The sequence below is a fragment of the Triturus cristatus genome, chromosome 3_2 (genome assembly GCF_964204655.1).
Source record: "Triturus cristatus chromosome 3_2, aTriCri1.1, whole genome shotgun sequence".
Taxonomy (NCBI): Eukaryota; Metazoa; Chordata; class Amphibia; order Caudata; family Salamandridae; genus Triturus; species Triturus cristatus.
Window position 1 is genome coordinate 335,267,850 of NC_140584.1, and position 27,919 is coordinate 335,295,768.

General features: G+C 43.0%; 1 protein-coding gene across 2 annotated transcripts in view; it reads right to left on the minus strand.

The window, feature by feature from the left end:
* Positions 1-27,919, minus strand: part of MACO1 (macoilin 1) — a 282,509-nt gene that overhangs the window by 143,162 nt on the left and 111,428 nt on the right. The window contains exon 6 of one of the 2 annotated variants that reach the window (XM_085647812.1): positions 23,128-23,623. In XM_085647812.1, the coding sequence (XP_085503938.1) occupies positions 23,128-23,623 (496 nt within the window). The remainder of the gene's footprint in view (positions 1-23,127; positions 23,624-27,919) is intronic. The other variant, XM_085647813.1, reaches the window with a different exon arrangement.

Here is a 27,919-nt window from a genome sequence, read left to right on the forward strand (position 1 = left end):
TCCCAGAGTTAACTCCGGCCTCAAAATTCAGATTCCCTTGGTATAAGATGAGTTAAAATTTTAAAACAGGGCCTCTCGTAGGAGAGCAGAGGACAGCAGCTAGCTTTTACCATCCGATGAGGTCCTCCATTACCAAGAGGGTACAGTCAGTTTAATTGGGGCCGGAAGAAGACTGAGGCCTACGCCAACTGTGGGTCTTAGTTAGGCCTGGGTGAGAGGAGTCATTCGGGAAAGCACCAGTTCAATGTGGAACTCCAAAAGAGAGACATTGCTGTAAATGCGACAGGTGAAACATTGGTGATTTGCCCATGATCAAAGACAGATAATAGAGCTGGACATCATATTGAAGAAATTAGATAAATCTAGAAAGTTGAACACTGCAACGGAGGCATAACTAGAGGCAAAAGGGAATGAAAATGGCAAGCACTAGACAGTAAAATCGAGGCAAAGTGATTGGTCAACATTCAAGTCTTGGAGCTCAGCCGGAATCCTCCAAAAACACTCATTATAAATTAATTGAACTTCTTTTTCAGTGCCCACCAGGTATCACCAGTGGGAAGTGCTGAAGACTTTATACGCAAGACCAATAGACTCCTGTCAAAGAATCAGGAGCTGGTTTAAGTCCCCTAATGGTGGCACTGTTATGACTGTCCCAGACTTTGTGAATCTATTATGTGCGAACTGGCATCCCTTAGAAGAGTGGGAAGTCAAAAAAGTACCACTCTTCTCAGACTTTAGAAAACACAACAAAGGCAACAGCAGTCTCAACGCCCTTTCGGTGCCACAGCCTCATTGTGGAAACATGAAAACTGAAATTGAGCGTGGTGACAAGGCATGCATTCTTTCTACTGAAGGAGGAGGAACTGCTCTCAGATGTAGTTAGATGTAGTTAAAGCGAAGACAGAACTTGGGCAAATGTTGCCCCCATTACTGCCCTTCAGAGGGGATATTAAACTTTGTTTTGACCTCTTCAAAGCCCCCTTAGTCATAGTCTGTTGAAGTGAAGAACTGGAGAGGTTTCTCTTTAGTCTAGTTTCACATAAGGGTGGTATTCAAGATGTACATCCCCAGCTCTCTTCCTGCGGCCCTCCCCTAAAACTGCTTAGAGTTCATTATCCCATTTCCACACCCACTAAAACAATTTTCTTAGTGATGGTGTATAAAGGAGAAGCTTGAACAGAGTTACACAGCAGTTTCATTGTTTATTCTGTTGTATTAGCAGCTACTAAAAGGAATGGATCCTCAGAGAAAGAGTTTGGTGCTGAGCAGTTTGTGGACTAGATTGGTGGGCTCTAGGTTACAAGATGTTTTGAATTTGCTACTTTTATATAAAAAAAAATTACATTTACTAATTGGAGGTAAATTATAATCCAAATACCCTGCACATGCTGCTGTTCCTAACGTGGAGGATGACTGCTCAATCCTAAAAATCATTTCTCTTAAAATTGAAGTAATCAAATACTTTTACTTCCCTCCAAAAGGGTCATGTGCCATTTTCACTCGAGCAGGTCATTCTTGAACCAGTTTTTAAAGAAATAAAACCTGGACCTGAAGGATAACTTAAAAAATAGAGCCACTTTTGGTTTGCCAGTCCGCGATAAAGTTCTTGTGAATGTATATACAAGTCAGATATGATCTTCTGGATCCAGGTTAGTTCCAATACAGCAGAAAGACTGCACGCCTATATATCAGAAAAAATATCCTCCATGTCATGGACAAAATACATCTAGCAATTTTGTGCTGCTGACTTTTTTGCACTGCAGTCAATAGTGTGGCCACTCAACCCTTTTATATAATCTGACTTCAGTGACCGAGCAGTCACAAGCCAACCATGTTTTCAGTCATTTCAGGCCAACAGTTCAAAAGCAGTAAGATTACTGATCTTCCTGTCTGCCATACTAAATTAAATTGCAGAGCCCAGCAGGGATCTCCCTTTCTCTGTATTATTCACCAATGACCCCCATTAACTATCAGCAATATTCAGAGTTTGGGCTTGTGTTTCAAGTCCTCTGCAGAGTATACTATTGTTGGGTTGGATGGTTTACCGACTTATGAAAATCAGTAAGCTTGCCTTGGCATGGATACACAGTTGTTCATTGCCACTACTAATGCCAATATTTGGTTGTGTTCAGCCCACTCTCATCAGATGCTTGTTAAGTTTTTTGGTCAAGAAATTATCAGGGAACTTACAAGTACAAAATATAGGGGATTTTGTAGGAGAGATTCTTATCAGGAAGGTCCAAATTGACATTGTCCAAAAAAAAAAAAAAAAACGTTTACTATCTTTATTGTTTAAAGAAGGTTTCATCTGATTGTGGCTCGTTTGGAAATTCTTGTTTAAGGAGCTATGTAAATCTCACACTTGCACAAACTTTCTCTAAGAAGGGACTTCAAAAAGATGTTTTTCAAACTACTGTTTGCCTAAAACATGGGTGAGAGCATATGTCGGAAGGAATAATCATATGCTTGTTGTGCAGAATCAGACTGAATAGAGGTGCCTATGTTTACTGCATGAATTAATTTTTAGTACCCTCGCCTCAGAATTCAAGAAGCCATTAAGGTTAATGAACAAAACACACTCATGGGATCTCCATTCCAAGAGCACAGTTTTGGAAGCAGAAGCTCGCTCTTTAAGAGTGTTCACCTCCATAATGCTCTACAAGAGGACTTAAGTCATTGTTCCATATTTTCAATTTTCTACTAATAACCGTTTTAACTAATGTTCTGACTTTAGTTCTGGCATTACTGTTGATAATATGTGCTGTTTCTAAAAACGTCATGGTAACACAAACAATATGAATGCCATTACCCAGACGTAGACGATGCAGTTGACAGAGGGGCATCACAGGTAAACCAATAGTAATGGCCAGGGGGACTTTAATGGGCTTTTAATCAAGTAAGTGGCCTCTTGAGGGAAGACGACTTATCGCCAGTTGGTGGAAGCAGAGGTACTCCAGATTGGTCACAAGAAGATAGGAAAAGGGAAGACTCATTTGACCTACCTAACCACTGTAATCAATGAGGAATACAAAGGTAGCCATGAATGGGGAATAAACTGAGGGATCACAGAACAAACAAACTCTTCAAACAGAGCACATCAGAGGTAGATAATATTTTTCATTTCACAGTGAATTTCAACAACTGGGATATTCCTTGAATGTTGAAATGAGTGAGTTTGGAGGTCTCAGCCAGCGTCCCTGGCTGTGCTCTGTGTCTACTTGGGCGCTAGAGAAACTCAGATATCAAAAAAAACTTCCAACCATAATTGGTCCACCCATATAAATGTAACTGGTTTGTACCTCAATGTGAAAAGGAAAGGTAAGGGAAACAAGGTTGGCAGAGAGAGCATTCTACCCTCCCTTGTAACAAGGTTTCTTCAATCCTAGGTCTGCAGACGTCTACACCGTGGGCAACGGGGTGCTCTCACTGTTGGTGGGGCCAGTGATGGATGACTTAGCTCCTGATATGGCCCCGTTTTTTCATATTGAATGAGCAATAACAACCGGAGCCGCAGGTTGGAAAGAGGAGGCTAGAGCTGGATGGAGCCACTCACTAGGATGCTAGCTTGTTGTCCTACAAGCCACATAGCGACACTTGCTCTCTCTGTGGTGAGCTGATGAAGAGCTGACGCAATAGATGGCGATGGAAGGTGAGGTAAAGTAGGCCATGCATGGTCTTTTTGCTTTTAGAGGTCACCACATCAGGGAAGGGATTCCCATTCAGCAACTAGTCCGCAGTCTGACCTATTCCTACAAAATACATACCTAGTCTGAATGGCAGAGGCCATGCTGGAGGGAAAAATGGCCGCCCACCTAGACTGGAAGATATAGTATTTTGTCACACATGCAGAACTGGGTAATAAGGATCAACACCCATCCCTTCCATTTCCTTCAGAGAAGTTATAGTAGAGCATTTTGAAGATAACAGTGGTGTTGCCCTCGAAATGTTAATATGAAAATCTTAACCTGGCTTACCAATTGTATTTTAACTTTGAAACTGCTTATGTGAACTGCTTGCATGTGGTTGCTGCTGGTATTATGTAAAGTGCTCTGATACCAATCTGGGTCATGTTTAGGCTATATAAAACTGTAACAAAAAATAATTAAATACAAATTGGCTTCAAAGTGAATCAAGTAAGACAATTGCTTAGAGGGAATTATAAGTGTCACCAGAAACATGTCAGGAGTACCACTTCCTGGGTTGGTCATTTAGTAACTTGTTGCTAGGCAGGGCGACATCAGAGCCAATATGGTAGGAAGAGTCTATATGGCTGCCCAGCACAGAGGCTATTAATGAATATCTCACATTATTGTAGGCACACTGTTGTTTCCTGTACACATCTCGGTTAGAAAAGGACATTTTGTATGACAATATTTACACAACCAAAATTATATTAGACCCTTATTGCTGAATACTGTAAGGTGTAGCTAATATGACTAATTAGTTAGTATGCATCCGCCCTCACCAGTTCCCTTACTTAAGGGTATTTACAATAGGAATACGCCTACATACTAAAGGCAACATAGCCATCAAAAAGGTAACCTATCCCAGCTCTTACATCCTGCCTCTTTAACATTCAAAACATCTAGGTGTATTTTACAGCAAGAACTCAAAATCATAAAGAAGTAAGAGAAAGCAGCATCCAGCAGTTGAGGGCCAAGGAAACAGGCTGCAAGGACTCCATAAGGAGTATGTTACCTACCCTGTAAGCATCTGTTCTTGGCATGTAGTGCTGTAGATTCACATGCTTTGCATACTCCCATAATCTAGTGTTTTCGGTCCGGATGTTTGCAAGTTGTTTTTCTTCGAAGAAGTGGTTTCCAGTCACGAGGTAAGGTGACTCCTACTTTCAACGATACTGCACATGGGCATCGACTCCACTGTTAAGATTGTTTTACCGCAGGAGGGTGAGAATGGAGTAAGTGTAGTACAGAGATGTCCATGCGTGTACCATGGGAATAATAACTGCAACGGCCAAAGGTGTCAGGGGAGAAGGGAGGGTGCATGTGATTCTACAGCCCTACATGCCAAGAACAGATGATGCTTACAGGGTAAGTAATAATCTGTTCTAGGAATGCATGCTGTAAATAGAAATGCTTTGCAAATTACTGATTAGCAGCACTCTTGCAAAGCAGTGGCTAACCAGTGGGTGTTGCAGTTGTCTGAAAAAGAGTTCTTAGCACTGCCTTTCCTACAGTAGCTTGTTGATATGCTAATACACTCACACAATAGTGTGTGGTGTAGACCATGTAGCTGCTTTACAAATGTCAGGTATGGGAATGTTACCTAAAAATTCCACAGATGCTCTTATGTTATGAGTAGAATGTGCTATAGGAGGTATAGACAAAGTTCTTTTGGCTTTAATATAGCATGTCTGGATACATTTACCAGATTTAGATCTTTCCGTTTATGAAGGGGGAGCAAAAGCAACAAAAGGTTGTTTGGTGAAAATCTTTTGTTCTATCAATATAATACAATAATGATTTTTTGACATCTAATGTATGTAGAGCACTTTCTGCTAGAGAATCCGGTTGAGGGAAGAAAACAGGTAATTCAACTGATTGGTTGCTATGAAAAGCAGAGACTACATTTTGAAGGAACTTTGGGTTAGTGCAAAGTTCCACTCTGTCTCTATGGAGCTGGAAGAACGGCTCTTCCAAGGTTAGTGCCTGAAGCTCACCGACACGTCTTAGTGAAATGATAGCAATCAAGAAAGCAACATTCCAAGAAAGGAATTGCAGTGGGCAATTGTGCAATGATTTAAAAGTTGGACCCATAAGTCTAGTTAGAACAATATTAAGGTTCCATGCAGGTGGAACTTTTGGCGGTATCACTCTTTTAAGGCCTTTCATAAAGGTTCTAATTACTGGTACTCTGAAAAGGGATGAGTGTTGTCTGTTTTAAAGATATGAAGCCACCACTGCAAGGTGTAGGCACGGCCTGCACGTTGAAGATGCAATAGATAACAAATGATTTGTTGTATAGAAGCATCTAGTGAGCCAATTGTCTGGTTATTACAATATATAACAAACCTTTTCCACTTTGCTGCATAGCATGCTCTAGTGGTAGGATTCATTGCTACCTTAAGAATTGTCATGCAATTTGGTGGTAGATTTAGCTATCCAAACTCTATGACTTCAGGAGCCAAATTGCTAGGTTGAGCTCCCTGGGGTTTGGATGTCTGATTTCTCCATGGTTCTGGGTGAGAAAGTTTGAGGTGAGGTGAAGCTTCTGGTGGGGAACTACTAAGATTTCTATTAGTGTGGTGAACCGTAGTTGACAAGCCCATGTGGGAGTCACTAGAATAAGGGTGAAAAATGTTTCCCTGAGCTTCCGAACCAGAAATGAAAGAAGAGGGAGAGGCAGAAAAGAGTAAGCAAATATCCCTGACCAATTCATCCATAGGGCATTGCCTCTGGATAGAGGGTGTGGAAATCTGGAGACAAGGTTTGGGCATTTTGAGTTCTCCGCTGTTGCAAAGAGATCTATTTGCGGAACGCCCCATTTGTGAAAGTATGAGAGGAGGACTTAGGGTGGAAGTCCCACTTGTGTACTTGTTGCCGAATCCAACTGAGGAGGTCAGCAAATTTGTTGTCTATCCCTGGAAGGTGTTCTGCTAGCAGTTGGATTTTGTGATGTATTGTCTAACGCTAAATGATCTGAGAGAGGCGTGATAACTGTAGAGTGTGTTTCCCCCCATGTGTTTGTACATAGTCCACAGCTTTCATATTGTCCTTCCGGACTAGGACAACTTTCCCTTTCAGGTGAGGCAGAAATACTTTTAGCACTAGGTGAACAGCTAGAAGCTCTAGGTAGTTGACGGTGTCTCAGAGACTTTGAACTGGTAAATGTTGTAGATGGGCACCCCACCTTGTGAGGGAAGCGTCTGCTTGAGCACAAACTGTGGAACAGGGTTGATAAAGGGCCGCCCTTTTGATGCTTTGCGTATTCCACCACTGTAGAGAGCGATGGGTGCGACTGTCTACCAACACTAGATCTTTTAGCTAACCCTATGATTGATTCCATTGACATGCAAAGGATTCCTGTAGAGACACATGTTTAATCTTGCATGAGGCACTATGGCAATGCATGATGCCATCATTCCTAGGAGTTGCCTGAAAGTTCTGACTGTTAGATACCAGTTGCTATGGAATTGTAGCAGCAGTGTTTGAAAATTATAAATCCTGGCAGCATTGGGATAGGCTAAACCTGTTATGTTACATGATTTGTAGAGCACGTGGCTGCCCCAGCAACAGGGTGTTCCATCGCAGATTCCAAAAAGACCAGACAAAAGTCCAACGTGTAGGCTTATCCTGGAAAAAGCCAGGTCTTTGCTGCCTTCCGGACAGCTCCATGGTTCTGAATGCTTCTGATGGTACCAGGAAGGGCATTCCAGAGAGCAGAGGCAAGAACATGGAACAACCGACCTCTGGATCGTGCTCTTCTGACACAGGAACACATGCCAGGTGTTGGTTAGAGGAGCACAGCATGCGGTTAGGGACGTAAGGAGTGAGGAGGTTGGATAGAATGGTGGGAGCTTGGGCATGCAGAATTCTATGTGAGATGCACAGTACCTTGAAGTGTATTCTCTTCTCCACTGGAAGCCAATGGAGCTTACATAGAAGGTTGGAAACTGTGCAGGATTTAGGGAGGGCAAAGAGCGTCCAAGCCGCGGTGTTTTGTGCCCTCTAGAGGCGAGGAATCCCTACTTTGTTGGCACACAAGTACAGGGAACTGCAGTAATCCAGTCTAGAAGGTAGGGTAGACTCGATAATGATCTGGCTAGTTTGGGCGTCAACATTTCTGAGCAATGGCTTAAGTCCACGTAACAGCCCAAAACAGACGCCAGCCAGACTTAGTCTGTGCCAAAAACATCAGAGCATAGTCAACCAAGACACACAGATTTTGTACTTCCTCCTTGGGTGATGGGGAGGGGGGGGGGGGACCCAGCACAGCAGGCCACCAGTGATCGCTCCATAAATTGGTGTTTCTTCCCAGGCGAAGAAACTCAGATTTGTTAGCGTTCAGCAGTAAACGGTTGGCTGCCATCCAATCCGCAATGGCCACCAAATCATCCTGGAATGCAGCCATGTTTTGGTCGGAGTCATTAGATAAAGAGATCACAAGCTGAGTGTCGTTAGCATAGGAGACCAGAGAGAGCCCTCTACTTTTTGCAAAAGCCGCTAGTGGTTGAATGTAAATATTAAATAGCATGGGGCTCAGTGCAAATCCCTGCGGCACCCCCTGGTGCACGGAATGTGTCAGTGTGCAATAGGGGGAGAGGGGATACCACTTGGAAGGTTCTTCCCAAAAGAAACGATGTGACCAGATTAAAGCGGCACCTCCAATATCCATCTCCTGTAAGCGCCGCAGAATAATCTGATGAGACAGTGTCGAAAGCCGTGCTCAGGTCGAGGAGGATCAGAACCGAGGTATTGGCCTCATCCAGGGAGCTGCGCAGGTGTTCGGTGACTGCCAGAAGGGCAGATTCTGTGCTGTGACGGGGTCTGAAGTCATTCTGCGAGGGGAATAGAAATTAATTGGCCTCTACGAATATGGTTAAAATAGAATTGATGCAAGACTCAGTGATTTTAGCCACAAAAGGAACAAAGATGGGGTAGAAATTCTCTGGCTTGGAATCATCGAGGGCTGGTTTTTAACAATGGGATCAACTTGGCTTGTTTCCATGCAGCGGGTACTTATGCAGAAGACATGGACAGGTTCATCAGTTCACAGAAGATAGGCAGAAGATGGGGTAGAAATTTCTGGAACGGATCTGGCTTAAGTGGGTCCACTGGGGATCCAGATTTCATTTTGTTACAGAGGGTTATCAGTACTTCCTGGGATAGTACTGGAAAAGAGAGTAATGAGGGACCAGAGGAACTAGTGAGGGCATTAGGACCATCGTTGTTGATAGTGAGGGGGGAGATTTTATAGCAGTCCTCGACCTTCTTAACAAAAAAGAAGGCAAGAGTCTCGCACTGAAAGTTCGAGGTGATGGTGGGTTAATTTGCCCGCACTGGGGTTTTAAGATCTTTTAGCAGGAAAAAATGCTTTTAGCCGGGTTGCTGCTATGTTTGATTTTTTCGGCAAAGTAATCAGCTGTTGCTTTACAAATGGATTTATGATTATCCTGGAGAGCGGAGCGGTATTGTGTCTTGAGGGCGGGATCATAGTGTCATCTCCATGCGTGCTCTAGTGCCTTGCAGTATTTTCTCGCCCGGGGCAGCGTCTCATTAAACCACGGACTGGTGTGTGTTATACGGCCGTAGGTGTATTTGGCGGGGAATGCATTGGTCAAGGGTGTGCGTAAGCCACTCACGCAGAAGGCTGTTTGCTGCTTCAATGTTCCCAGTCAGTTGGGGCATCTGGTTGAGGAGGTGGTCTCGGAAATGATTGACATCTAGCTTATGACAAGGGTGTTTTAGAATGGGCGTCTGTGGAAGGGCCTTCACCCTGTAGTGTTCTGGATATAAGGAAGTGGTCTGACCAGGTCATGGTCAGACTGTTAAAGAAGGTATGCTAGTAAAGACGGGATCTAAGAGGTGTCCTGCAGTGTGTGTACTGCTGGGAACGCATTGCATTAATTGACATGCAGCGAGTTTTACCAACAAACTGGCGATCTCATTGTCTTGGCCAGCCTCCAGGTGGAGGTTGAGATTCCCCACTATGTTGAAGTTAGTGGACCAGGTCTCCAGTATGAGTGTTTAGCATAGCTCCTAGACAAGGTTGCCGCTGTGAGGGTTGAAGATGGGATTTTTGTGCATGGACTGTGAATCCCAACTGATTAAGATATATGGTAATCTGAGTGTGTTGTAAACACTTGTGGTGTGTGTTGGCTTTGATGAGCAAATCGTCTAGATTCGGGAAGACATGAATTTGTTGTCTTCATAGATGAGTTGCTACTGCTGCTGCTAGATATTTGGTGAATACTCTGGGTGCAGTAGTGACTCCGAATTGAAGTCATTTGAATTGATTGTGCTTTCCTGCTATCACAAATCTGAGAGATGTGCTGGGTGAATAGGGATGTGAAAGTATGCACCCTTTAAGTCCAGTGTTGACAAAGTCGCTTTGCTGTAAGAGCAGTAGCACCTGTTGAAGTGTGACTACATGAAAGTGATTTGATAGTATGTATAGGTTTAAAGGCCTGAGATCTAAGATTGGCCATAGAGAATCATCCTTTTTGGGGATTAGGAAGTAAAGTGAGTTAACCCCTGAACCTTAGGTGTTGTATTTGAACTGGTTGCATAGCTCCGATTGTTAGAAGAGCGTGTACTTCTTGTTTGAGAAATTGTTGTCGCTCTAGAAAGATTTTGTGAATGCAAGGTGGAATATTGGGAGGATTGCTGGGGAGCTCCAGGTAATAACCATGTTGGATAATGTCAAACATCCATTTGTCTGATGTTACTGGTTGCCAAATGGGAAGCAATTGATGCAGTCTTCTCCAGACAGGTGTATGATGGTCAAGGGGAATTGTTATTAAGTCACTGCTTGTTGGGAGATGGAGAGGTACGTGTTGGTGTACCTCTGCTTCTTCCTTTAAAATTAATGACAGGCGTCACAGTCTTATTCCTTATGTTCCGAAGAGAGGCACAGGTTACAGACCTTGTGAAGGTCGGTGTGTGGATATTAAGAGAAGCACCGAGGGCAGAATTGGAACAAAGTCTGTTCCATCGGCAAATTACTTGACGATGTTTTCCTTCAGTTCAAGTTAATGGAAATGAGCTAGGCCCGAAGGCAGCAGTTGGAGTTTTTAATGATCTAACTTGGAACTTTTTCCGATTTTCGACACGAAGGTGGGGGGGGGGGCTCAAGGAGATGGAAAACTTGTTAAAAACAATATGGAGTAAGGTACAGTGGATTGCACACCGAATGGATACCGAAGAACAGTCTCGAACCGGGAGTGCCGCAAACCACATTCAAACCCAATGGAGGAAAGAAAACAAACTAACTATCGAGTCAATCCCCATGCACAGTATCACCTAAAGGAGGAATCACCTTACCTCGTAACTGGAAAAGATTTCTTCTGAAAAAAAACAACTTGCAAACATCCGGACCCAACACTAGATGGCAGGAGAATGCAAAATATGTGCATCTACATCACACATGCCCGGAACCCAAACTTCGCATCAATTGGTAATAAAATAAATCCCCAGACAGGCACAATGGATAAAACGTTTGAAAGGTCAAGTAGGGTTTCCACTATTGATTATATCATCATATCAGAAAACATGTTACATAGAATTAAAAACAAGCAAGTATGAACTACAGATTTTAGTGACCATGCCCCACTGACCTGTGATTTATGCTGGGAAAGTAACAACACACATGCCTAAAACCCAAACGTCGCATCACCCCTGGAAGAAGTCCAGTGTCTGTATAGTCAGCAGAATGAGTGTGCGGTAGGCCCTCCACCCAAATGTCTGATCGCTAAATGCCTGTAGAATGCCACATATATTTCCTTAGCCCTGGGAATTGTGCCTGGATACTGGACTGAGTTTGGACCTTATGGCAAGTGCAACAATGGTTATATTAGCAATGATGGCCTTAGATGTTGGTAGGCTAGCATTTTAATTTTCAAAGGTCACAAAACGAATGTTTCTCATTCAGTGCAACCAGAAATGCACACAGAGCAATGCTACTCCAGCAGCACAAGAGGAGAACTGTCAAGAGAAAGACCTTTGTCCTGAGGGTGCTGCAACAGCAATTCTGGGATGAAGGAGGAGTTCTAAGTACCATCCGGTACCTAAGCAATACTGCGATGTAATGACCGAAAACAAAGTCTGCCCTGAAAAAAAAGCTTTAAGTCAATTGGAGCCTTTTTTTTGCAGAATTTTATATAGCGCGAACTTGACCCGAATCCAGTCAGGTATCAGAGCACTTTACAAAGCACCAGTTACGTTACATTAGGACACACATTCATCCTTTGTTAGGCACAGGGAGATTAAGTGATTTGCCCAGAATCACAGGATGTTCAGCGTCATTACAGAGACTCAAACTCAGTTCCCCAGGTCTGAAGCTGAGCGCCCTAGCCGTTAGGCCAACTCCTCTCCAAGCGCCCTAGCCGTAAGGCCAACTCCTCTCCAGCGCCCTAGCCGTTAGGCCAACTCCTCGCCTAGCCTTGTTGGCTATTGGAATTAACTCCACAGGACTGATATGGTAAGACGCTTCAAAGAAAACTACATCACAGAAACATGGTAAGCTTCAGGGTCTATGCCCACTAAGTCATTGGGAGCCAGCAAAGCTTCAGGGAGGGGAGGATGCTGGTTTACTCACACGAACAGAACTCTAGTGTTATATCTGTAGAATCAAATCTGTGTCACCACCTAGTATTGCTGGCACTGGCAGACAAAATGTTTGGACTGTGTTCCACTTCAGCATGTTCACATGCATGGAGGATCCAAAGTGCCTCAAAAAGTACTGAGGGGGAGCTCCCATACTATACTTCCCAAGTACATTTAGAAAAGTCAAAATACTCAAGAGCGATGGACGGAAAAAGCAGCCCTGGCACCCCACCCACTAGGAAGCATATGCCCACAGCCTCAAGTGTGGAACCAGGGATAAGTGAACATGATTGGGCTTAACTAGTTATCCAGGTTTCAAAGCACACCACCAGATGAAGCTGCAGGGAATGCATGCAATGCTTTACATGGGAACCAACTCTGTGTATAAGACCTGCAGTCTCAAAAGCCTCTGGAAAAACACAGCTGTCAGGGTTTTGTTGGTCAAAATGTGATTCATTGACTGAACGTTAACTTCAGTAAAGGACAGAACACTTTTGACATGCTGGAGAATAGAACAGCCCCTACAACATGCATCCTTATGGATGGTACCAAGCAGGACTGGGGGTAATTCACTTCAAAAAGTAGATTGCTGAGCACCAGATTCAAGGGCAGCACCGATGATGAAAAGGAGTGCCTTGCATTAGTAATGCTAGTTTTGTTCTCGAATAAAGCACATTCCTGGGTCCTATAGGTCAGTTACATGCAAGTAGGCATCCTAAAGGTCCACTGGGTGCAGACAGTTGTTTTAGGCAGCTGCCAGCAGCTGAGCCAAAAGTCTGTCAGTGGCTTAAACCTTTGCAGGGGAGAAACTGCTTAAAAGCTTTAAACCCAATTTAGGGTGAGCCCTCCTCCTTCTTTTGTTACAAAATACAGCAGGAGTATTGGCTGTGCTTCCTTTCTGGGGACAGGACTGGCTCGACAGCTCCTGAAAGGAGGAGACTCTAGTTCCTGCTGCAATTCTTGTGATACAAACTAGGGCAAAGGTAGCCTTTGTAGAACATATGCATTCATTACCCGCAGATGAGCCAAGCATCTCTAGGGGAAGACTAAGTGTGAGGGTCTTATGAATATGGTGGTGGACTAGGGGTAAAAATCAAAGAGGGCAGGGCTTGTACATCCTTGAAGGTTCAGCTGGAGGGTCAGGCCTGGTGGTGCTGGCTTGGACAGTGGAGATTGTGCCTTGAGCTGGTTCTCTGGGGATTGTGGAAGCTGCACTACAGTGGTTGGGCGATGTACCAGGACTTTGGGCTGCAGGACTGGGGGGCGGTGGGGCTATTCAGCTTTCGACCTCACACTCAGAGCATGCAGGAAGGAGCTCTAGAGAAGAATCAAGGTCAACATGAGAGGAAAATCTGCAGCTGGATTGGAGTGGGCCTGCATCCAACTATACAGGGGTCAGTGGAATGCCTTACTACCTCACTTCCCCCATAATAAGGGGGTCTATAGCGCAGCATCCTGTACTTGCAACCCAACTCTTTTCCCTAATGAAGAGAGGCATTTCCAGAGGGACTTCATAACAAAGGTAGCAAACAGAATGCATGACTGTTGCCCAATAACGAAGAGGTCACGCAAGTCAGCAGCTTAAAATACACAACAGCGCAACGCACAAGGCGAACAGCCAAACTTTTGCACTATAAGCTACAAGAGAGGAGGGCAGGAGGGATATTGCACAGCAGACAAAAACGTTCATGGATATAGGTGTGGGGCCCATGCTAGGAACTAACCAAGCACGAGAGAAGCAAAGTCCAATCCATATTAACAAAAAGGAACTGGCAAGCCCAGGCATGTGCCCAGGAGTGTAGATGTCTAGAAGGTGAGAATGGGAAACAGCCAGGACACAAGTATCCAACCATGTTAAATCAGCATACCATTAATTATTTAATCCATGAGAAGATAAAAAAGCAAAGCTACATTTTACACAGAAATGTAAAGTCCTGTGCTTAGTACAAACTCAAAACTTTTCATCCCGATTGCATTTTTTACGTACTATAACCTAATCACTGAGAATACATTTTTAAGTGTAAACAATGTTTTAGAATAGGTGCAAGGATACTTGTAAACAATGTATTTCTGTTGCAGATCAACCAAGTTAATGTTATGCTCCAGGTCCTTCGTCTCAGGCAGCACCATCCATGTATAAGCATAATCAGAAATAATATGAACTCATATTCAAATAAATAAAACTGCTTAAGGTCATACATTTCAATAAACGTAAATGAAAGAGTGATCGCACCTTGAAAAAGTTTCTGTAATCCATTCCATACTCAGCATCTTTTCCAACTTGTAGAGGCACCTGGTAGAGGTCTAGACTATCTTCACTAGTGTTCATCTTTCAATTTAAACATCTGCTCAAAAAAGCCTTGAAAGTACAGAGTTCAAATGGGGTTTGCTGGTAAGTATGAGATCAAACTAGTGGCTTATCCCAACAAGATCTTGCTTTTAGTTTACATCCACTTTTGTCTTTTCAAGAAACTTCAAAATCTTTGATGAAAGTCAGTTTATGCTTTATAGTCTGAATCGCAACAAAACCCAAATTCTCTTGGCATCCCCTGGCAGTGTTAGAGTATAATTCATACAGGTGTTAAATGAAAATTGAATGGTAAAAACCTCAATATATATTTAGCTGGATCACTCGTGAACACAATAAGAGTAAACCTTCAACACTATCGGATTAGAATTACTTGCCTGGCTGAAAAAGGAGACTTGAACTTTATGGGCTGGGAGGCTCCAAGAATATGTCAAAATGAAGGATTCTCCAGTGATGTTTGATGCCATACTGATTTATAACTTCAAAGCTTCTTTTTTTTCAAAAATTGTTTAAAATTGAATGCATTTTAATAAAATAATTGGGGGGAGGAAAATAAACCAAACATTGCTAAGCATGTGCTCCAAAGATTAAAGAGAAGAAGGGACGGGATTCTGCAATAAGACAGCCTTCAATACTCTAAGAAGCACTAAGTCTTTCTTCCTGTGATACCTGAAAAAACAGCAGTTACTTTGCATATCAGAAATGTTATTAATTTAAACAAAATTGTTAGCATATTAAATAGGTAACACAATTTGACTTTATTTGAAAGCGTGAATTCATCATAGGAGACTGATAATGCAACACTTTTCATCTTACAAATAGTGTACAAACATTTTTGCATATACTACAGAAAAGGCTGTTTTTTCATCACAAAAGGAAGGAAGCGTTTGGAACACACATCAGGAAACGTAGGGTTGAAGAAAATCACTTTTTCCGTACACTAGATCAAGTGGAAGAGGGACTAGCTAGCCAGATCCACATTTAATGTAAACATCAGTGCATATACAATGCACTTTCAGTTCGCGCTGAAACTAGAAAAAAGGCTTCAATGTAAAAAAAAGTAGTTACAGAGTTCTTTGTACACATTTTGGCATAACAGTTGTTTCGGGAAGAGTCATTCTCCACGGCTACTTTATCACATTTAATGTGATGGTACACAAGCATGAAGCAAAATAATTCTCCATCAAAGTGATGTCACATAAGTGAGCACCCAAAATTACTTTACACTCATGTGACTAACACATCTTTGTGAAGCAAAGGAATATGTTACTTACCCTGCAAGCATCTAGTCGTAGCGTGTAGTGCCGTCGATTCATATGCTTAGCATACTCCTGCCATCTAGTGTTGGGCTCGGACGTTTGCAACTTGTTTTTGTTCGAAGAAGTCTTTCAAGTCATGAGGTATGGTGACTGCACCTATAGTCTGTGTTGCACATAGTCATCAGCTCCTTTGTTAGATTGTTTTTAGCTCATCAGGCGAGCTTACAATAGGAGCAGTATAGTGACAGAAAAGATGAGCATGTGAATAAAGATAAGATGAAGTATCTTAGTAAATAGGTAAATACATAAGCCAGTAGCATCCAGGGAGGAGAGTGGGAGCATATGAATCTACGAAACCACGCGCTACGAATAGATGCTTACTTGGTAAATAACATATTCCATTTGTAGCATGTGTTGGCCGTAGATAAATATGCTTAGCATAGAATGTAATGCTGTGCTCGCCAGAAGAGGAGGTTAGCTAGTGGTTGATGTAGATGTTCGTAATACAGCTTGACCTACTCTAGCTAGTTGATTGGCTAAGACATCCACACAACAGAGTTTTGTGAATGTATGTGGGTTATTGTAGCAGCTTTACAGAAATCCGCTGATGGGATGTTTCCTAGAAAAGCCATGGAGGCTCCTTTTTTGCAGGTGGAGTGAGCTCTTGGATTTACAGGTAGTGATCGCTTTGGGGTAGCAAGTTTGAATAAATATATATATATCTGAATATCCATCTTGCTATTCCAACTTTGGATATAGGGGCACCTTTTTAACTGTTTAAGAATGCAACAAAAAGTTATTGTGTTTTACGAAAAGGTTTAGTTCTCTCGATGTAATACATTAATGCTCATTTAATATCAAGTGTCTGTAGTGCTCTTTCTCCTTCTAAATCTGGTTTACGGAAGAATACTGGTAGCTCTATGGTTTGTTTGGCATGGAATGCTGATACTTTAGGAAGGAACTTTGGATTAGTTCGAAGTACCAATTTAGTTGGATGGATTTGGAAGAAAGGTTCTTCCAGTGTGAGAGTACGAAGTTAACTTATTCACCTAAGAGATGTGATTGCTACCAAAAAAGCTACTTTCAATGTGAGAAACTGTAAATCACAGGAATGTAGAAGTTTGAAGGGTGGTCCCATGAGTCTAGGGAGAAAAATATTGAGGCTCCAGACTGGGGGTGGAAGGTGGAATGACTTTTTTGTCCTTCCATAAATGCCTTAATTACTGCAAATTTAAAGAGCAACATATGTTGTCTATTTTAGATGTAAGCAGCCAGAGACACTAAGTGTAATTTAATAAAGGTATATGCAAGGCCGGTTTGTTGCAAATGAAAAGTAACAAACTAGGTCTTGCACTGTAGGGGAGAGTGGTTGGATTTGTTTGGCTACACAGTAATGTACAAACCTTTTCCATCTAGACGCATAACAGGCTCAAGTATTTGGTCTCCGTGCTTGTTTTAGAATGTCCATGCATTCCTGTGGGAGATTAAGATGGTCCAAATTCTAAGACCTCTGGAGCCAAATCGCCAGATTGAGTTGTGTATGATTTGAGTGCAATACCCTCCCTTGTTCCTGAGTTAGAAGATGTGGGCAGAGGGGCAGTTTTTCGTGTGGCACTGCTGATAATTGTAATAGGGTTGTGAACCATGCTTGTTGTGCCCATGTGCCCATGTTGGGGCTCTTGGGATTAGAGTGAGGGAAGTCTGTGTTAGTATTTGAACCACACCTAACGAACGAACGAAAAGCATAAGTAAATATCTCTGACTAGTTGATCCATATGGCATTGCCCTTGGACTGTGGATGATAAAACTGGAAGCAAAGCTTTAGCATTCTGCTGGGTTGCAAAGAGGTCTACCTTCGGGGTCCCCCTCCGTTGGAAGTATGAGTGGAGAAGTGTTGTGTCGATCTCCCACTTGTGCACTTGCAGATGCATTTCGCTGAACATATCTGCCAAGCTGCTGTCCACCCAGACAGGTATTCTGCTAGGAGTTGGATTTTGTGACATTTGACCCAGTGCCATATTTGCTCTATATGGGAGAGCTGTATGTAGTGTGTGCCCTCCTGTTTTGAATAGAATACATTGCAGTCATGTTGTCAGAACGGATCAGAACTACTTTGTTGTGAAGATGTTGCTAAAACGTTTTTAGAGATAACTGAATGGCAAGAAGCACTAGATGACTGATGTGAAAGTGTTTCTCAGTTGATGGGCAGAGGCCATGTACTATTAGGTACTGCATATGTGAGCACCAATCCTGCAGGGATGCATCTGTGGTAATGGTGATTTTCAGAATTGAGGCTTTGAAGGGCCCACCCTGCAACAGAATGTTGCTTTTCCATCACTGCAGAGAGCGATGAGTGGTTGGCCCTACCAACCCTAGATCCTGCAGATGCCCCTCCGCTTGAGAGCATTGTGATCGAAGAGTGCGTTGAAGGGGAGCATATACAGTCATGCATGCGGCACTATGGAGATACAGGACGCCATAATTCCAAGGAAACTTATGACTTTGTTTTCACTTTGACATGATAATGTGGTTGAAAAAAGGTAATGCTAACTGAAACTTTAGCACCCTTTCTGGACTTGGATAGGCTTTGGCTATAATCGAGTTTAATGTTGTGCCTAGGAACGGCTGCAATTGCAAAGGTTGCAGGTGAGATTTTGGTGTATTGAGTGTGAAGCCTAATTTGTATAGAAGGCTGATTAACTTTTTGAGTGTCCTGTAGGTACTGCTGTTTGGTGGGACTCTTGATTAGCCTATCGTCTTCTGAGATGAGCTGCGACCACTGTGAGGCATTTTGTGAATATTCTTGGTGCAGTAGCTACTCCAAATGGCAACACCTTGGACTGTCCATTGCTGTCCATTTACTTGAAAGCGGAGGTAGCGGCAAAGCGCTGGGTGTACTGGAATGTTGAAGTAGGGGTCTTTGAGGTCTACGGTTGTCAGAAACTCTCCTTGTTGCAGCAATGGTATCATGTCCTGTAGTGTCACCATATGAAAGTGTTCTGAAAGGATGAATCTGTTGAGTGGCCTGAGGTCTAGAATAGGCCTTAAAGTCCCATCCTTTTTGGGATGGAGGGAGTATACCCAGTGTCCCTGGTTTTGTTTTGAAACAAGTTCTATAGTCCCTTTTTGAAGCAGAGATTGGACCTCCTCTTGGTGGAGTGTTAGGTGTTCTGGTGACATATTTTGGGTTTGCAGTGGTATTGTGGATGGGGTAGCTCTAAGTTCTCAGCAATACCCATCTTTTATGATGGAAAGGACCCACTGATCTGTTGTGATTTGTGCCCAGTGTTCCAGGTATTGTTGCAGCCGCCCCCCTACTGGGGTTAAATGTTGAGAGGGGAGGCGTAGCAAGTCACTGTTAAGTGACTTAGAGTTGGATATAGGACTTCTGCCTCTATTATTTTTGTAATGTGACCTATAGCACATCCCTCTGGTGTACTGGGAATAGTAGGGACTTTGCTGCTTTTGGGCATTGCCCGAGTCTGTAGATGTGGCAGGTCTTGATGCATCTCTATATTGTCCTCCCCCGAAAAGATCCCATATGTTGAAAAGTCTCTAGTGTACCGATGGCTATGGTGGTGTCCATGTATTTTTTTCCAAACATGTCATCCACCTGCAGTCCGAACAAATAATTACAAACGAAAGGCAAATTATGTAAATGTTGCTCAAAGCCAGAGACTCTAAGCCACACATGGCGCCTGATAATGATGCTTGTATTCACCTCTATAGTGTAGTTCCTATTTCCCTAATAGGCTCTGCGCATTGGAATAATATACCCTATAGATTTGGCATAGGACGGAGGTCAGTATGCCCCTATCAAGTATATTAAACTTAATTAATTTGTACCAGTTAACTCAGAGGCCACTAGAAACTCCTTCTAAACAAGAAGGGAGTAGTTTCTGGCAACCGCATAAACATGACAACTTTGTTTCCCTTTAGAATCGGAACACTCTCAGAATTGTGGAAACAACAGATAACAGTTTCACTCAGCTAATCGTGCATGCTTAGTTTCTTCAGAGTTACACAGAAAGAACAGACGGGCGTTTCAATAAAAGGATTTATTGAACAGTCTTGTTTCTCATGTGAGAGATATGAGCTGTTATAATCACAAGTCAGTATGCGAGATATATTATGTACAGCGTAAGCAGTAGAAAGAAATAATACTGCGCTAGCATTATCCTTTAGCTATGACACATATATTCATATACATAAATAACATAAGCTAAAAATTCGAGTACTCATGAGCTGCTTCTCTAACTAGTTCTACCCCAGTGTACCTAACCTAAGTGTAATACAAGGCAAGAAGTAGGTGATGTATTCTATAGTATGGTATTCTATAGTTTAGTATGCCAAGAGTCCCTCTAGGTTCTAGTCAGCTCCATACCTTGAGAATGAGAGAGGTGGGAATCTCTTTCCGGGTCTTGAAACTCTAACATCCCGCGAAGGGAGTCAGAACACTGGAAGCTGGATTCTCTGCAAGCAGCGATGACAGCGTCTCTTGTCAGTGCGTCAGGCCGGGGCACAGGCTCCTCTAAAGTCGAGGTCTCCTCCTACTTGTTTGGGCAAGGGAAGGTATATTTATACCCGGCAGGTGCCTTGGAATGTTAGCATTGACGTAAAGTCGGGCAGAGGAAGACGTCAGGAATGAACGCTTAAGGAATAGCGGTTCATGCATAATAAATGAGTTGTTGGAGAAATCAATAATCCTGTGCTAGGGGAACTCCCAAGAGCTTAAGGGTCTGGTTTCTAAGAACTCATTGTGACGTTGGGTTGGACGGATGTAGGTGACCATGACTGTATTTGGATAGCATGGCTAATGCCTAAATAAGGACTGGGATCTTATGCCTATATAAGGGCAATGCGAATTGTGCCTATATAAGGACATGTTTCATGCAAACCTATATTCTGACACCTAAAGCGGAATACAACACCTCCCATGCACTTGTAACGGCTGAATCGAGTGCACATTGTATGGTGGCACTGGAAATAATTTTACCTTCCTCCACTACCTGAGCCCCTTTCTGACGATATTGCTCTGGGAGATGCTGGAGTAACTCTTGCACCTCAACCCATTGGGCTCTATTATAGTGAGAAAGTAAGCCTACAGAATTGGCTATACAGAGGTGGTTGGCTGCTTGTGCGGCGACAAGTTTTCCTGCCGCCTTATATTTTTAGCTCTCTTTAAACATCAGAGGAGCATCTCCAATGCCCTGAAAACTGTCCTTTTTCTGGCAGTGTGAACCACCCAAAAAATCAGGGGAAACCCGAGGGTCATGGCTTGTATTTTTTGTACACTCTGTGTTATTACCCTGAACTTGATGGTTGTTTAAGTATTTCCCCAGTGGACATGAGCATTCTTTTTAGCATGGGCAAGAATTGTACTGCCCTATGAGACCTACTTATTGTTTCCACCCGGGTATCATCCTCATCCTGTAAGGTGTGGAGCAGTACTACTAAGGACCTCATGGTAGTTTTGTTTTGTCATCTGGCGGTAGGGGTTTAAGTTGGGATCAGTACCAATTACAGGTTCTATGTCATATTGATCCCATGGGTCATAAACAGTATCTGGGTCTCCCTGTGGGTCTGTAAATTATGGAGTATCATATGGTTGAATATCATCTCCAGTGTCGATGTCACCCGTTGATGATGCGGGTGATGTGTTCTGAATGAAGGTGCTAAGGTGATTGCATATTAACTGGTGATATTGCAGGTGATGGCAATATAGGAGGAAGAGGTGGAGAATTTAGAGTTTTTCTTCCGCCTCTATCGACAGCTCCCCGAAAATATCGAGTATATCATTGGCTTGGCGCACCTGCATGGTGGAGTGGGCCCACTGACGTTGTGTTCCGGGGATAAGCAGAGATTGCAGACTGAGTGCTGATCCTGCCTGGAGTACTTGGCATGGCATTTGGGGCAGAAACTGAAAGGCATATTTTCCATCCCTTTGAGTCGTCGAGTGGAAGAAGGTGGTGGCAGAAATGGAAACTGAAGTTGAACCGGGACCAGGTGGGTGGATTGAAATGGAAGGAAACTACTAGGTATTGGTTGTTGTCCAATCTTCAGTCGAAGGGTGATGAAGTGGGGTGCTGGTACGGTCTCGTGGATGGTCTTGAAGCTTCAGTCACAGAGCTCAGAGGTCAACGTCCATTCCCAATGGCGGAAAAAAACAAACTAACAAAGGAGCCAATGACCATGCGCAATACAGACTACAGGAGGAGTCACCATACCTTGTGCCTCAAAATAGTTCTTCAAAGAAAAACAAGTTGCAAATGTCTTAATACAACACTAGATGGCAGGAGTATGCTAAGCATATGCATCTATGGCCAACACATACCACGAATAGTAATTTTCTTTAGACGATATGTCATATTAGTGTGGAATGAAGAATGCTCTCTGCTAGTGTTTCATCTGCAGGCGTATGAAGAAAGTGTAGATCACAAAGACTAAAATCCAATCTCAGCGGATGTGATGTTAAAAACAAAAAGCTAAGGTAGTTCTATAGCAATAACAGTTTAGGCAAATTTCTACTCCAAGGGATCCTTGTGATTTGAGGCAAGGGTGACGGAGTTCCCAAAGTGTTTGTAAGTAGGACACACCGACGAAATCTACAGGCCTTTGCTCCTCCCCCAATCTATTGTCAGAAGTGCAGTGGACACACTCAGTGAAATCAGAGATTGTGGGAAAGGTCAATAGTGTACAGAGACAAGCAGGAGAGAAAAGTTTCACACCCACCCACGTCCAAGGCGGGGGAAAAAAAAAAAAAAAAAAAAAAAGGAGTACCTTAAAATATTTTCTAGCCAATTCATATTGGCATCAAGGTTTGTGCAGCTGCACACACTCAAACTGTGCACTCAATCCAATAGGCAACTAGACAACCTGCAGTGGAAAACCACGTTTTCTAAACATTTGACACGGCATATATTTTGCAACAGAAATAACTCAGTGAAATGCATTTAACTGGGTAATGCATGAAGTGATATATGGGAAAAGATGCACAAAGTAATCTCATGTGTATTTGTAAAGCGCACGTTCACCCAGAAGGGTATCTTGGCACTGAATAACAGATTTTTTTGTTACCCAACTCAATAGTATTCATTTTATCGAGCTCCGAAGGATGAAAGGCTGAGAGGACCCGCTGGGATGTGAAACTGTGACCATGAGGTCGATCACAGGCCCCTTCAGTGGACCCCTTAGCCCAATAAGCCACCAGACCCGGCCTCACACAAAAGATGCATCAGTACGTATAACAAAGACATAAAGCACACCTCAAACTTACCTTAGCAGTGCATCTGGTTTGCTAAGCTGGTTATTTGGAATACAATTTTCTATGATGTCCTTGTGTGCACTTGGACTCTTGCTAGTGCACTTCTGTTTTTTCTCATTCTTGTTGTTAGAAGGAATGCTCCCATTAGAAGCGCTGTGATTATGTGGTGAGGAGTTCACAACCCCTGTAACATTTTTGTAATTTTTTGAGGATGCAGTGCATGAGTCCTCTTTTAAGAGGTTTTCTGTACTTCCCAGAAGATCATTATTTAATCTTTTGGTATTGATATGATTTTCCATATATTCAATCTCTTGAACTTTAGAGTCTACGGGCTGTAAAATATTATTATTTATTCCAAGGTTGTGTTTTTTGGCATCCTTGTCCTTTTCTTTTGCCCTCTCTCTGTATTCAAGTTCTGGCAATGTTGTAGAGACCTTTTTACTGTTTGTTATGCTCCCGTTGTGCTGTAAGAGGATTGTAGAATCCAGATCCGATAATCCTTTGGCTGCTGCAGAATAAAAGATACATATAGTAAAGCCACATTGTATTTCTGGGCATGATAAACTTGATAATAGGCGTAATGTTGTATTTACACTGAATGCAAAAAAATAGACTAAGGCAGAGTAATGTTAATAAGCTGTGTTAAGTTAAACAATATTTTGGGCTGCAATGACAAAAAATTTTCCTAGCTCTCAAGTTGCAAATTTAAAAATTAGTCATCCACAACAGAGAGGTGTACTGCCTTTAAAATAGTTGTTCAAATGAGATTGTTTTAGAAAAAAATGCATGAATCTATTCTATACAGCTCTGTTACAAGTTACACTTAAACATAAGTATAGGTTTCATTAAATAGAAGACAATATCCTCACACATTACAGAACAAATTCCATACCACAAAAATAAAAGTGCATTAATAAATTCCCTTAACTTTCCATGCGGATACACATTAAAACATGAGATTTCAACAGTGAATCAAGTACAGAGTTTTGATACCCATCCTCCACTACTAATATATCTTTCCTAATCTCTGGTAGCTATTACAATAAACAATACTGTAATCAGTACATGCAAAATCCCAGATTCCATCCACTTCCTACTCACCCCATTACTTATTTGAGCTTGTAATCATAGTAGATTTCACATTTAAAAAAATTTAAAAAATGCTTCCACACAGTGGCATTACCAAATCATACTTCGCTTTTTCATGTACTGCATGCAATAACGAGAATTAAGCTGCAAATTGAAATTGGTATATTCAGATTATTTTAGCATACCATTTCCTTGTGGATTTATATTACTAATTTTCCTAACACATGTGCTTTCTGACGCCTCTATTCACCTGTAATAATGAAGTTCTGGTGTCATTATACCTTTTGCCAGAGCCAAGCAGCCCCAGTGGCAAAGCAAGTTAAGGTGCTGAACTGCAAATGCAGTTTAAACAATTCACAAACAAGACTGGCATTTGAATCTTATGGTCGGTTTTTCTCAGATAAACAGTGAAGAGCAGAAAGCAGATATTTATTGCAACATGTTTATTTTTTGCACACAAAAGGTAATTACAGGAAAGATAGACTCCCTCTGCCTTTTTTCAAGACATTCTGAGTCTCAGCACTTCTTAAATGTGACTTACATTAGACTGATTCGAATATCATTTTCCATCAAATTAATGACTGATTTTCTGGTGTGCTTAATTTCAAATTAAGATTCCACTGGTATTCTTCATGTCTGCAACCATACTTCCCCTTTCAAATGAAAGAGAAAGACAGCAAGGTTTTAGTTGGTTTGCAGGAGGGGTGGTTGAGTGGCCATGTACTATAAGGGATCAAGTACCCAAGACTTTATAAAGGAACACTGCCTAGCGCCACGTTTCTCTTTATCAGAGGCACTCTCAAACATTTTCTTGGTGGTCAAAAAGTTTTTTGAGTGTGCCAGAGGGCCGCATCAATGCTGTGGCTTTCCCAAGGGTACAGGCTAGGGTGGGATACTATGGAGACAGAAAAGAACAAGCATTGGCATAGCCAATAGGTCTCTCCTTTGGGACCTTATAAGTGTTTAGCCATGCAACAGTTGATGTTGTTGCACCAAGGATATTGTGCTGGATAACCAAACACTTTTAAGGCCCCAAAGGCAAGACCTATTGGCTATGTCAATGCTTTTTTTTTTTCTTTTTTTTTTTTTTTTTTTTTAAAGAGTAGGGACTTTTAAGCCATGGACAAAGCAGACAAATGCCCTGGAGACCACCTTCTAAGCCCCCCACCCCCAAACTCTGCTTCCCTCCGGTGAAGTGAACTTTTCTTCTCACTTCCATTTCTACATCTGAATAGCTCTCTTTTTTCTGCATACCTGTACCTGTCTAGCTTTCCCAAGTATAAGGTTAAGGATGTTAGGGGTCTCTGGAAAGACCTATTTTAACTGTTAATGTATGACCCAATTAATGCAAGTTTAACATTATGTGGACTTGAAATAGAAGAAAATGTATAATAAAATGTAAAGTTGTTCGGAACAGCCCCACTCCCCTAAAAAATATCAAGCCCAGGCCCCACAAATCCTTGAAATGACACTGGAAAAGAGAGGCCGAAAGCAGATCATCCAGTCCAGGCAGACAAAGACTGGCTGGACAGACCAATATAAGACCATGGATGCTCGGACGGACAGAGCTTGCGGACAGTTAACCAGACAGAAGACGGCGAGTGACAGACACTGCTGCTCGGGTGGTCCATCAGAGCTGGACTCACAGGACAGCGTCCAGTGCGCTCGAGGCCCCAGACGTCACTCCGTCCTGCCTGTACGGCCACTTGCAGGGCATGAAGCATCCTGTGACCCCTCCCCCACCCGCTCGGGCCTAATGTCCAGGGCCCAGATGTCACGTCAGATGTGTACCACAAAAGCTTCCGATGAAGACAACAGAACGTGCCGTTTGTCAAGGCTGTCATAAAGGAAACCTCTGAAAGGGCCAGCACCTAGAGGAAATCATTGGTCACGGGACGCTTTCGTGGGAGGAGGTGGCCAGCTGTTTGACGCGGACATGAAAGGATGTCCGGCAAGGGCTTCTGGAAGCAGCGACAGGCGATGAAAACGTCAACAGCTTCCACACACTGAGGAGAAGCATGACCACACTCCCTGAAATCTGCTTTTTTATGGAAACGTCATTACATTACTCAGGGCTTTTTAAAGTTGAATACACTTTAAAAAACAAACAAAAAAAAAACACTGCATGACAGTGAAAATACATTTCCCCCTCCATGAATTATTTTTAAGCTTAAGCAATTTCTATCTCAAATTTCAATAGAAAATACATTTGTGAGCCCCTGTCTGTCCATCTGTTGAAAAATTTATGATGCGATGCACAAGTTACTACTTGTGTAACGATATATCTGTAAGAGACATTAGTTAGTGATAGATTTCTTACCTTAGAATATCCCCAGGCGTCAGACTGGATCCGGAAAGTTTTGCTAGCAGTACCCCTGCGCGTCAGTAGGTGGCACCGTGCGGCTCCGTGTCCATCACTGGCATCGTAAGCGCCGAGATGACGTCACTGAGACTACTTAGGCGCCACCCATGCGCGCTGATGTCAGTTCTGTACACTACTTTCTGCGCCAGGAATGCACAGCCATGCAAGAAACTGACCACTGTTGCCAAGACACTAGGGTCCTGGAAGGGATGACCTTAACCCTAGAATCAGTTCGCAGAACGGGGAGGATGGGTGGGGCGGTAAGGAATCTATAACTAACTAATGTCTCTGACAGATATATCATTACACAAGTAGTAACTTGTGCATCTGAAAGAGACACGTTCGTGATAGATTCCTTACCTTAGAAAAGATACCCCAGCAATACCAACCCCAGTGGAGGGTATGTGAATAGATCTACACCAGAAAGTCATTAAGAACAGAACGGCCAAAGAAGCTGTCTCTCCGGACCAGGCTGTCAAGGCAGTAATGCTTGGTAAACGTGTGCAGCGAGGCCCACGTGGCTGCCTGACAAATATCCTGCAAGGGGACGCCATGTCCCAAGGCAGTAGAGGCCGCCGTCACCCTGGTAGAATGGGCACACAGCCCCAGAGGAGGCTCCTTTTTAGCCAAGAGAACGATCCACCGAGAGATGGTCCGTTTGTGCACAGCCCGACCTCTTTTGGCGCCCACATAGCCAACAAAGAGCTGGTCATCCACCCGGAACTGTTGTGTGCGCTTCAGGTAGAATGAGCGCGCACGTTTTGGGCCCAGACGGTGGAGCCTCTCTTCCTCTTTGGAAGGATGCGGAAAGAAGGTAGGCAAAGTGATGGTCTGCCCGATGTGGAAGGGCGTGACAACCTTTGGCAAGAAAGAAGGACGGGTCCTTAAAACCACCTTGTCCGGATGAACAGAAAGGAAAGGAGGTTTAGAAGAAAGGGCCTGGAGCTCACTCACTCTTCTGGCAGAGGTGATAGCTACCAGGAAAGCAGTCTTGAGAGTGAGAAGACGCAAAGGGCAGGTATGAAGGGGCTCAAAGGGAGCACGCATCAGATATGCCAAGACAAAGTTTAAGTCCCATTGAGGAATTATGAACGGCACGGGAGGAAACGTGTGCCTAATGCCTTTTAGGAAACAACCGGGGACTTAAAAAGAGAAGGCTGATCTGGAAGCCGTAAAAAGGCGGAGATGGCCGAAAGATAACCTTAGATAGTGCCCAGAGCAGAGCCCTGCTGGGCCAAAGAAAGAAGGAACAGAAGGACTTCGGAAAGAGGGGCAGAAAGGGGATCCACAGTCTTAGCTGTGCACAATGCCACAAACTGGTTCCATCTGCAGGCGTATACCGTTTTAGTGGAG